Raw genomic sequence first — 13,192 nt, forward strand, 5'->3', positions numbered from 1 at the left:
AGAGGGACCAGAGTGAACAGACAGGAATAAATTTCAAAAAAGGGGGAAAAAAAAGGCAAAGTCCTGCAGCTGGGCTGGATTTCCCCTTTGCAATAATACTGGAATGACCCCACAGAACAGCACAGGCTGGCTGCTAAGGGGGTAAAACTCTGCAGAAAAGGACCCGAGGATCCCAGCAGACAAGTTAAATGCAGGTCAGCAATGGATCCCTGTGGCAGAGCAGACCAAGCACATGCTGGGATGCATCAGCAAGAGCACGGCTGAAGAAAGCAACTCCTCCTCTCCCTAAAAGCCTGTGAGAGAGCCACAGGACCTGCAGTACTGTGCAGTGAGGTGCCCAAAACTGGGCAAGAAAGAAGTTGCCATACCAGAGGAATCCAGCAGAGGACCATAGAGCTGTTGAGGGGGCAGAAGCACACACCAGGAGTAGCTCTAAGAGCTGGATTTGTTCAGTCTAGAAAACAGAAGACTGGGGGCAGGGGGATGGAGGATCTTCTTACTGTCTTCAACTACATATGGGGAGAGCAGACAAGGCCAGACTCTTCTCAGAGATGCACAGTTGTAGGCTAAGAGGCAGACGTGCAAGTTGAAACAAAGGAAATGCTGATTAGACATAAGGAAAACAAATAAAAACACTGTGAGGGTAGTCAAACGTTCAAAGGAGATGCTCAGAGAGGCTGCAAAACCCCTATCCTTAGAGACATTCAAAAGATCACCATAACAACTTGATCTTCGGTCCTATTTTGAGTTGGGACTTGGACTAGATCACAACCAGATGTGTTTTCCAACCTAAATTATTCTGTGTATTCACACAGCATCAGCATACTGATGGTTTAGAGAAAGGCTGTATTTATTTACCAAGCAGAACTAAGGCATGACGTTCAATGCTTATTTACACCTTAGCTGCAATAGGATCAAAGTCCCCGTGACTTGTTTCCCTCATTTATCATCCTGACTTCCCTAACTCCTACCTGATCAGTAGAAATCTCAAGACATCAAACATTTCATGGAAATGACTGAAGTCTGTGGGTTTCTCAAAAATAGTTTTATCTTAATTATAAGTAGAACACACTGTCATAAAATATCCTAGCATTGCTACGTTAGCAGCAGGGGGAGCTACTGATGCAGCAATGATACGAAACTACTGCTACGGTTTTTAATGCTTCACTAATGCCAAATACCCCCGCCTTAGCTGCTAAATGAATTACAGACTGTCTGTGCCACAAGTAATGAAATGTTTCCAGACAGGCAAAAGCATCTGTACAAGAACATGAAAACAGGATGGTTGTGAAATACACTACTACAAAATACAAAAATCTTACAACACAAAAAAAAAACAACTGGGGGAAAGATCTCCCCGCAGCAGTTTTGCATTTTCTAAAGAAAGAGAAAAATATTCCTGGCCCTTTACAGAAATAAAGAGAAAACAGTAAACTGATGAAACTAATTACAGAGGCACACTCATTTATTATTGTTTTTAAAATGGTGATAATTCATGGCATGTCTTTGGAATCATCTCTTAGAAAAAGGCTCACTGTATGCCTATGTTGCATTCATTTCCTAACTAACAGCAATGAAACGTTCAAAACTTCCGCACAACGAATCTGTGTTGAAACTGGAACCGTGTAGAGAAACAGATCCTTAACCGTTACAGCCTCTTTTTGGACCACCCATTCGCAGTTCAGGTTGTGAAGCTGCTGCTCATTTGTATAAAAAGACAAAAGGGAGCCAGACCTAAGAGCAGTCTGAAATCCAAGCAACTGCTTTCTCCTACAAAGGAGAAGCACATTCTTAATCAGTTCAGAAGTACTGCTCAGATGTAGGAAATCTGCAGATGAGTAAATCTGCATCTCGGCTGGTCCATTTTTGTTCAATTCCATAGCACTGAACAGAACAAAATACCCATCATACAGATTTTTCCAAATCACCTTTTTTTTTTTTTTCTTTTTTTTAAACAGAGACACTTCTAAAGTGTCTCTGTTTAAAGCAGCAGAAACACATGAACTTCCGAAGCACAACATACCACTACACATACGCAACATTTTGAGAGATACAGGACACTAAACAACACAAAAACCGTTAGGTAAAGATACTGTCACAGTACCTTTGATACTAGACTGCACACTCTCCTCTACTTGTGCGCTGTCTCCTGTGTCTCCTCCTCAAACGTGGGAGGGAGGCTGCTGCCCCCATGACCCTTCTAATTCGGCTGTTCAATTTCTGGGTCAAACCCAGCTTCCCTTCTCCAGCACAATGCTGATGCCAAGTGGAGCACTGGTTTGTAGAGGGCACATAGATATCTGAAGGCAACTGCATGTGGGTAGTGGTTATGCCAGTACAGGAAGTCCTAAAACCCAAAAGGGTGAGGGTATGGGACAGCAGACCAAATGCTAACCAGTATCACCTCACACCGACACCAACCCATCGTGAGCATGCCCAAGAAAACGTGCCTTCTTCAACATGACTTCCCATGGGGAAAAGGTGATCAAAGAACAAAGAGGTCTCCCAACCCCTAACCGCTCTTTATAAAAATATCAATTTTTTTTTAGTACTACTATTCAGAAAGATTTAAACAGCACCATCCGTAATTACTAGACACTGAAGCTAGCACAATGATAACACACCATCAAAGTCCTCCTTAAGTAGTCCCAGAAGGGCAGTCAAAAGGACCTCACTATATTATGATATGGAAAGCATCACTGCTTTCGAGGATGTTGCCATGGAAAGAAGTGTGGTGTTTTTTTTTTGGTTGGTTGGTTGATTTTTAAATATCACATTGCACACCTTATTCAACAACTGTAAAGTCTAGTTTTTAAGTGCAACACAGCTTGCAGGTTTTCAGGAATCCACTGTGAGGATGCACTTTTTAAAGACAAGCATCCCTCCTGCCACAGTTCTAGATCATGATTCCACTACATCAGTATCTTACAGCCCCTGGAGCCAACATGATTAACTGCTCAACATCCTACATACACAATGGAAAGAACACCTCCTCAACGAAAAATTCAGACAAGACACAGATTCCAAACACACCTTGTAAATCAAAGGCTAAATGTTGGTAAAACGCAACATCTGAATGGGCTGCAACATTGACAAAAAATAAAAGGTTGGCCAAGGAAAAGCATTTATGAAACTTATTTTTTTCATTAGAGCAGCAAAATTGTATGTTAGAGAAAAGCTCTAATTTAAAAATCAAGCTACACTACAGCAAGGCATCACCAACATCTAACAGTAAGTCAACTACACAGTTCAATCACTGAATCCCAGAAATGCACAGAAAAAAAAAAAACAAACTCAGAATCAGAATACAAGGAATCACTTATATAATTGACCCCAGAGACAGGGCAGAAACAAGAATTTCACTTTGCTTCTGTGAACAGAACTCTTAGAAACGGTCCTCAAATGGAGGAATCTACCACATTAGATCTGTAATGAAGGTATGTAGCTGCATCCTCTCTGCAGCAGCAGAGTTGAATCATATGTTCAATGAATAGCCAATATGTGCAAAAATAGCCAAGAGGAATCCTGGATTCAGAAGAAAAGCAAAAAGACAGTACAGAGAATTATTTCAACATACCTTGAGCGCTGAAGACTTCGAGGAGAGGCAGGTTCATGGCCTGCTTGCTTGTCAGCTATCACCGGCTGCTGTGGTGCTGACTGTGAAGCTGGTCCTTGTTTAACTCCTGGAGTAGCCACCTGAAAAGTTCAAAAACTTCATTAGGTTTCTTCTGTGGTAAATATCAGAGGAAAACATGGAAATCACAAGGTACAAGACCATTTTTTCTGGTATATCTTACGTTGATGAATTTTTGTGTTTTTCAAGAGTTTTTTTTTTTCTTTATTGTAAATCATCTCTTCTGAGCATCAAGCCCATTTTACCCTTAAAAGAGCTGATCATTATTTTAAGTGTTACTGCCTTTTTTCCTCCTTTTTTTTCTATGAATTCCTGAACTACAAGAGGATGAAAAACACAAGTGGGAACATACTAATGTATGCTCAAGTTACAGCATCTGGAGTTTCTCCCCCATACCTAAACCCCCGTCCTTTTTAAACAAAGTGCAAGAGACACAGCAGCTCCAGAAGTTTTATCACCCTACACCCTCTGCAAAAATAAATAAATAAATAAATAAATAAATTTTAAGCAATAGGGAAGGAGGCAAAACAGATTCTAGTGATGCATGTAGACAAAAACATAAATCAGGGTGCCTGTCTGGAGTTTGCTGACATCATCAAGCTGGTGTAAATTAGCAGCTAGTCATTATCAGAACCTCAAAAAATTCACTCTATTTCAGAAACAGATGCTAGTGAAACAAGCCACAGACAGTCTGCTGAAATAAATGAACTTAGCTCCTGAGTCTATTTAAATACACAGGAAATATTAATATTAAATCCACTTATTTGTCTAAGAGGAAAATCTACCTATTATCACAAAAAGCCAAAAAAAGTCTGACTAGTACATGAAAACTTGGTTCTAGAAAGAGAAAGCAAAATTACTGTAAGAGTACTCAGTCATCATTTCAGTTGAAATCAACAGAATTATCAGGAGGATGTTCAGGAGGATGAAATACTAGTGATTCATAAATTGATCTATGAAGACTACCTAAGTAGCTTTATGAAATGTGTGACATGAAAAACTTTGCTATCAATGCCTTCAGTGCCTGAATTTTGGTCACCCTGTGAGCAGACATGACGACTACTGAGGTTGTTCTAACAGAAGTAGTAATTCCAAAAAGAAGGTCCATCACAGACAATACCATCAGTGTGCAGATCCAAAGTGAAAAACTAACTTGCTCCTTGGATAGTAAATAAATAAATAATTTTTTAAAAGGATTGTAAGAAAAAAAAGGAGATTTGTGAGATAAAATAAGTACCATTAAAGAAGCCACAAAACCTCTGAACTACTCCATATTTCCCAAGTGCTTTGAAGGTTCTAAGTAAGACAACCAGAACAGAAAATTATATGGGCTATATCCCACTCTCCATCCCAAATTTCCATGATCAACATTCTCATTGAGTTTGACTAGTCTTTATAAAGTATGCTTTACACAATTATTTTACAGAAATTCGGAACAGTTTGTAACCATACAACACAAGCACAGCAAAACAGCAAGATGTGGTCCGTCACATCCTGGCACCACTGACACCAGAGCTGCCCCGTGCATACAGCACACCTCCAGGCAGCCATGCCAGCTCAAGTTTAAAAGCAATACAAGCACTTATGTGCAGCCCCTAAGAAAGAAGCCCTGTTGTGCAAATAGCACTCTGTTGTTTCCAGAGCCAGCCTGGAAGTAACTGCATATCTGGCGCTGGGCTCTGCTCACACGGTACCAGTTCCTTTGTCTACACCTGCTGCAGAGAAGCCCCCTAAGCCAGCTAGCTTGCGTTCTGAAACAGTGTCCTGGCACCACACCACATCTGGATTATGCATAATTTACCTGAAATTCTTAATGCTGGATAAACTAACCTGTCTGAAATATCCAAACGTGTACTAAGACAGGCATGCTTACATTGGAGGTACAACCACCAAAGTTCCCATCTTGATACTGTGCTCAGGAATTTTATTATGTGAATACAAGAAAGATCACAAAAGTTCTTTCCTTACTGGACTGAAAAACTATCTGCTGCTGAATTAGAATTCATTATTTCCAGGACTAACAATTCATGTTAATATTCCAACAGCTCTGTTGTTAGCATGAGAATTGAGGCACACAAAACTAAAAAAGGCTCCTGCTGTCAAGTGCTGCTACTAGTTTTGTTTAGAACATGTTAGGTTACTCAAGGTATCCAGAAAAAAAACTTCTGCTTATATCCTAGCGTAGTAAGAGCTATAACTTCTTCAGAGGGATGAGAAGATCAATACTTCCCCAACAACAACAAAAACAAACGGCAAAATTTTTGAAGGAAAGGTGGATTAAAATATAGCTATTTCTAAATATATGGCAGGCTATGGGCATCCAAACACAGATATCAGTTTTGGAAGACCTTCTACATACATACCAATAAAGCATGCAATATCCCTTCCTTGAAAATACCAGAGGTGAAAACCTGCACGCCAAGCCAGTGACTACAGGTTATCACATAAGACATGGAATATGAGCTCAGATTAAGCAAAAGACTTTTTTTCCTCTGAACAGGGACCCATTAGAGGGAATCACAAAAAGAAAAAAATAAGTCACAACTTCATTTTCTTCTGCATATCCATCCACTTCTAGGAAGAGAAGCTTATTTTTAGCTTCAGTTAGTATTTCCTTGTCACTGATATGATTAAGAAATTCTGAATGAATGAGGGTGGAGGGGGGGGTTGGAAGGGAAAGGAACATGATGTTACTGACCTTGTAAACACCTAGAACCAAATCTGAGACTACAGCAAAGAAAAAGTCAACTTCCCTAAGAATCTCTCTCTCATTCTAACAACCTTTTTTTGGCTGAAAGCCTAAGAACTGTTACCTTCATAGCAAGTTCTTCTTCTCATATAAATATGCTACAGTATTGATCTCTTACTACTATCTACGAACACTACTATTGCATAAGATAGCATCGGAAGTGAGCACAATATTTACTTCAAGAACAAAAAAAAGCATACTGTAAGACCATGCTAGAGCTGTACTGAGAAAACAGAGCTGAGTAGTTGCTTCCAATTGCTTCTGTTTCATTTGGGAAATATAACATGCTTATTTTATCACCTTGTTTGTAACAGCTAGTACCTGGAAGTTAAAGCAGCAATACTTACTGTTACCCTTAATGGTTTCTTACTGCAATATGCCATAAATCAAGAGGAACTTACCACCTTCTGCTGCGATGATACTGGTGGTGTAGTCATCAAAGGTTTAAGTGGAACGGTGTTAGTCTGAGGCGTGCTTATTCTTGGAGATACATATGATCTTGGTGATGAGGCATCAGATGTTAAAGACATTGGAGACTGATTAGATGGCTGAGCTGTAAAGAATAAGATACTTTCTTATAAAACCATATCCAATATTAATCTGAAATAGATCTTGTATTTCACAGTATTTTCTATTAGATAATATACAAACAGATTCAACTGGAAAGGATGGCGGTGGGGGTGTGAACAACGGGAACAATCTAATGTTCAACAATAACCCTAACTAAAGAATTGTATTTGCCCAAAAATGTTCATTTCTAAAACTTGGCAGAATGGAAGAGGCCTTTGCTCAATGCTTTGTACACATGAAGAGATTACATTAGTTTCACTTGTGATTTTTATTTTCGAGTGCTCAGCTCAACGTAACATAGAACTCATGAACACTGTACCTAGAAACCTATTCACTCATCCTAAAACAAAACAACCAAAGTCACATTTCCATCATTAGTTAAAAGTTAGTGGAAGTGTAATACAGCTTTTCTACTCAATATGATGACAATATTTATGATTTGGATTTCAGTTTCTAGCTTTAAGTTACAAACCACAATGTACTACAGACACCTGAAGCAATACCATGCCTGGAAGATGAAAATTATCTACAGAAGACTATTAAAAACATCAGGTAAAATAAACTTCTTTTAAGAATTCAAGGTCTCCCTCGAGTCACAGCTGCACAGCCTTACAAGCGGGTTGTTAAACCACAGAAGAGTTACATTTTCTATTAAACATTAAGTAAGTCTCATTAAGGTTCAGAACAAATTTGCAAGTTTCACATTACTCATACAAAGTTAACAAAGAAAACCCCAAAAGGTGAGACAGAAAAGCACATTTTCTTAGTTGTTTGCCAGCTTCTTGATCCCCAGGTAAAGACTTCTTATCTTTGGGAAAAAAAGTTGTTCAAGATCCTCTACGCCACGTGGCCAAAGACATGACAAGAAACAGCTTCTACAAGTTTCAGTTGTATCAGCTTTTATAAAATACCTCACCATTTTACACGAGTGAGAAGATAACTTTAAATACCTTGCGTAGACAGTTGTGCGGCTTGAGAAATAAGGGAAGTGATATTGAAAGCAGATGGTCCAGCCGTAAGAATTTTATGGAGTATAGACTGCAGAGAGGCTTGTGTCACAGCTGCTGTTAGAACTAAGAACAAACAGCATTTTACTGAGAATTCTAAACATCAGTTTAAACTGTTCAAACTGGCTACACATATATAAGCTGTTCTTCTATCAACTTTTTCCCCATGTCCACGATAAATCAGAGCACCACCTGACCTATTTTTCCATGACATGAATTCAATACATGAATGCTTTGCACGTCTAACCAAGTCCTTTTTATTTAGGAGTTTATGTTGAAGAAATACATTTTAAAAAGTATTTTAGAAACCATGTTTAACTCTTCAATTTGATCTTATGGATCAATTATAATTCTTGCAAACAAAGAAAACATTTGTTCTGTTTGTTATTGCTATAAGCAGAATAAGCATTTTTTTAAAGTTACCATAATTAATAAATAGTAATAATAAAAAAATAAAAGCAGTATCACTTTGTACCCCAAAAAGAAATTTGCGGGGGTGGGAAAAAGACCATTCCCAATTCAAGAAATAACAATACCTTAAAATACCAATTGTGGTAAGGTCCAAATGCTCTAGTTTTTCTTAAAAAATGATTTGTTCTGACTTTCAGTCCCATTTGCTCTCACCTCAGTAAGAATTTATTAATTTTCAAGCAAATGGTTTTAAGCTGCACTACAGTTAAACATTTTACAGTCTGAGCCAAGGAGATCCAGCCTCTGAACTATCTTTTCAAAAAAGGTCTAGAGGCTTTGCAAGATACTTACATACACTACCTGTGAACAAGTCTGAAAGAAAAAAAAAAAAAAAACACGAGCGCAAACACAGAGTAACTCTACATTACATGCACAGTGAGGACAGCCCAGCTGTGCAGACTGAAGTCACACTGCCCAGTTTTATCTGTCAGCCATGCCCTCATACTATCAAGGCAATGCTACACACTTTTATTCCAAGACAGACACGGCTGCTGCTTAGAAATGTCCACAGAAAAAAGGGAATTTAAGCTAGCAATTATCCAATGAAATACAACTGGAGTCTTAAAGAGACCTGCCATTTTTCAACACAAACTACAACACTGCTACTTTTTCAGTCCAACCTGGTATAATAGTTTTAAAGATTTCTCCCAGCACATGGAAAAAAAAAAAGTAATAACCTACTTGCCTACTAGCACTGAATTAAGCTGTAAGATTTGCTGATTAAAACGAAGCCAACTTAGAGTTTATCCTCAGAAACAACTGTAATGTACAAAATCCTAAGTTTTAAGTAAAATTGTACTATTTTCATTTTCCTGGTTTGCCCTTTTAAAAAGTTCATTATTATTGGGCACTACATGTAAACATTTTACTTCCAATTTAAATTGATGATCAGTGCAGAACACCTTTGAACAACAAAACCAACATCTCCTCCTCCAATAACTTGACACATGCAGATATCATGAGGTAAAATTACAACCAAAACACACCAACTCTACCTGTTCCTGTACTGAAAGGCACTACAGCTAGTTCTAAACATTCTAATGAAGTCTATGTGACAAAATAGCTGAGAATAGATGCATAAAATTTAGCTGGTTGGAAAATTATCAATATGCTTTCTTTATTCAGAGCAGCTAACATGTTACGTTAAAGAAAAAAGTTGCCAGGCAACAAAGCTTAATAATCTCTAAAAGTTTTGGCATTTGAAAACATTATTAGAGTAGGAGCTCAAACTATGGAAAACAAAGAATATCACATGAAACGAATAAAAAAACTAAGCAAATTCTGGGCAACAGAATGCTGATACAGTGACTAAGTCACCAGTCTCAAGGAAACTGTTCACATACATCAGAATTTATTAGCTTAATTTTTACTTAATTTTATTACAGTACTGTGCATAAATGAAAGACTACATCAGCTTTAAAGAATCCTTACCTTCATTGATTTTGGATATATCTACGCTAGAATTATTAAGCTGCAATGTGGCTTGCAGAGCAGGCAGCAACTGTCGAAGGAGATTTGGGTCCTGAAGTAATGGAGGAATTGGTGATTGTGGGACAGGTGAGACAGGAACTGTAGGAGCAGATGAAGCAGGTGCAGAAGCTGGATTCAGTCCAGAAGCAGAAGATGTAGAAGGAGTTGTGCAAGAATGGGATACAGACTTGTCCACGGATGTAGACTCTGAACAGAATACAAAAAGTAATTTTCAATTTCCTCAATACAACCTCACAACTTCTCACTACCATAATATTCATATTCAATTCAGAAGATCAAACTCTTAACTATATAAAAAAGAGCTACATATTCACATAAAAACTGCAGATATTTGATAACTAGTGTAATTTAGGCAACTGAATCTGCTATTTATTAGGAACACACAAAAAACACCTTTACTTCAAGGATTTGGACTGAAAGCTGCCAATATGACAAATGGGATTTTCTCCACCATTAACGTACTCCTATTATTAGGACAAACTTCAGACAAAAATTCCTCACTGATTTTTTCTTTTACTGTGCATATACTCATTTTGTACATTTTTACTCATAATTCCAATCTTTATTTGGAAAACATATAATGAAGAAAAACCTTTTGTAAAATTAATGGACTTTACAAACAGACTCGTATGTCAAATTTGAGGGAGAATAGAAGCCGTACTTCCTTTATTCAGAGACCAGACTAAGAAGCTACAAAATAAAGGCCAAGTCCATCATATACACTTCACCTACAATTCACCTACATTGCTCAGGATTACAATATAAAATGGTAAGCTGTTCTGAAAATTTAAAACAAGAGCTCCTCACATCCTGTGGCATCCTCACAGCAGAAGGGAAAAGCCATCTAAAAATATATTTGCTCATAATTAATTTTAAATTTGTCAGCTTCCCCTGAAGCATCAAGATCTATATCCTTTATTTTCTTAATCTCTTTTTAGCAGCTAACAACACTCGTTGCCTATATACATGCTTAGCGCTTAAATTCTTAAATTACATCGTACTTAGATGATATCATATGGCAGTTTTGTTCTAATTAATGACAGTTCTTTAATACACTTTAAATGTAACTCTCAGTTAATTTGAAAGTCTCTCCTCCATTCCAGTACTGTGAGAAATTCCTGCACTGAAACCATTTCCACACACTACAGATATGCAGTCGCTTCAAGTATCCTTTCTTTAAGAAGCCTGGATCTCTGTACTTTAATTTTAGCTTCCCTTTCTCTCGCCCCCATTAAACCACACCAGAAAACTTGACCCACAAATTCCATCAAAATGAGTGCCCCTATAGCACCAACAGGTTGGATGAAGAATGAAATGATGAATGTGGATCCAAGATCTCATCTAGGATGCTTGCACATTATACTGAAGACCTGATTTTAAACCCACCTCAAATTGGACAGAGAACATCAACCTGGATATTCCACATTTCAGGTAAAATCCAAATGGGAGCTAAAATAACTGGTTGAGAAACTCTGACACTTTTTATTATTTTTTCCTTTGGAGAGAAAGTAAAGGTAAGAAGAGGTTGACTTTTACTATAGCAGAAAAATCAAAAGGCCTTGTTTTATTTTACTACTTAAGAAGAACATGTCACATGATTTCTAAAAGCTGTTGTTGCCTGACAGCCTGAACTGCAATTTCGGAGTTTGACACTTAGCGGGAGAATGTTAAAAAAAAAAAATGTGACTGAGATCATATCTCTAAGAGAAACAAAACACAGAACGGACACTGTTTCTGCAGTAAGCTCATAACAGGTCACATATACTGCAAAAAAAAATAAAAACAAACAACCACAGAAATAATAACTTTTGCTGTCAATTAGTTGAGAAATCTAAACCAGAAGAAAATGCTGACTGCTTGTAAGGATGCAACAGCCAGGGCACACAGGCATATTCTGGTGTTTCATGAAGTCTGCTAAAAAAAAAAAAAAAAAGAAAAAAGAAAAAAGAGGTGGGCATATCTAATTACAAAAGCCTTGGGATAATAGATTTTGTTTGGTTGTTATTTTTTACTGTATTTGTAAAGGGACCTGGTTATTTGGCAGGAGTGTTCATAAGAACATAGAACTTCCACTAACACAAAGGGACAAGAAGCATTACAAACTGAAAAGCAAAATGGTAACGTTAAACTTTTTTTAATGTATTTTTCAGTAACATGACTTGGACAATAACGATTATGTACTAGCCCTCACCTTTAATACAGTTAAGACATTAGTAAGAGTCTCTGTTATAGAAATATTACACACAAAAATCTTACAATGCTATGGTGTTCTAAGTAAACACATCAAAACTACTGCAAGTCAAGATACATCAAGTAAACAAGAACCCTATCATACTGAAAAAGATGTAAAGGTTGAACTAAAGCTGTATCTGTCACATAAGAAAAACAAGATACATTGGCAGACAAAAGCAAGGGATAAAGCAGAGTGGGGCATGCTAGTAAGTTTTTACCACAGTTTTGAGACCCTTGCAGGGGGAAACACCCTAATTTAAAAACAAAAATAAATAGGGTAGAAATAAATAAATAAATAAACACTTAAGCAAGTACTAAGGCTAGTTTCAAGACACATTTAGTGTAGTTAGGCATGTCTTCACAGTTAGATTGTGTTATTTTACTGGTGTTAGGTAAGTCCAATCACGTTCCTATGACCAGTGGTAAAAAGAAGAAATTAACTACTCCAAGTCAAGAAAGCATTCACTACTATATTATCAATTCACATAGGCAATACCTGAGCTTCAAAGCACACCACTACACCCAACAACAAAGTATTTCTCATCCATGTTGCAGTTTTGTACACAAAAAAGAAACTGAATCAAGGGCAAACATGAGTGAGCAACACACTGAAGGCAAACCTCAAGATCAATTCTGGTATTTCTCATTTCTTGTACAGAAAGACTCAGAGTCTGTCCTACAAAACCACTAAATGCCAGGAGGTCTTTAGAAGTACTTAAGTTTGGGTAAGCTTCTCTGCTACAAAAATACAAACTGTATTGTATCAAAACAATCAACACAATCCAACTAATACATTTAGAAAATAAGAAAATGCTACTCACTATTCTGTAACTGCACTATAACAGACATTTCAAGTACACGTTAAAATACACCTATGAAAGGTATATTTTGTTTTGTTTATTTCCACCCAAATTAAACACCTAGAGAAAATGACGTGAAAAGATTCATGGCTAACACTAATGTTCCCATTTTTTGAGACTGCTAACATTACAAAAACAACAGTCCAAATATAACGGATGAATATGTCTCTATGATCAT

General features: G+C 37.4%; 1 protein-coding gene across 6 annotated transcripts in view; it reads right to left on the bottom strand.

The window, feature by feature from the left end:
- WAC (WW domain containing adaptor with coiled-coil) overlaps window positions 1-13,192 on the bottom strand; it is a 58,926-nt gene that overhangs the window by 10,476 nt on the left and 35,258 nt on the right. For 4 of the 6 annotated variants that reach the window (XM_035316990.1, XM_035316987.1, XM_035316986.1 and 1 more), the window contains exons 8-11: window positions 9,863-10,108; window positions 7,904-8,026; window positions 6,785-6,936; window positions 3,578-3,696 (exon numbers count right to left, since the gene is read on the bottom strand). In XM_035316990.1, coding sequence (XP_035172881.1) covers window positions 3,578-3,696; window positions 6,785-6,936; window positions 7,904-8,026; window positions 9,863-10,108 — 640 coding nt within the window. The remainder of the gene's footprint in view (window positions 1-3,577; window positions 3,697-6,784; window positions 6,937-7,903; window positions 8,027-9,862; window positions 10,109-13,192) is intronic. The other 2 variants (XM_035316989.1, XM_035316988.1) reach the window with 1 other exon arrangement.

Source organism: Oxyura jamaicensis, chromosome 2, assembly GCF_011077185.1.
Source record: "Oxyura jamaicensis isolate SHBP4307 breed ruddy duck chromosome 2, BPBGC_Ojam_1.0, whole genome shotgun sequence".
Taxonomy (NCBI): domain Eukaryota; kingdom Metazoa; phylum Chordata; class Aves; order Anseriformes; family Anatidae; genus Oxyura; species Oxyura jamaicensis.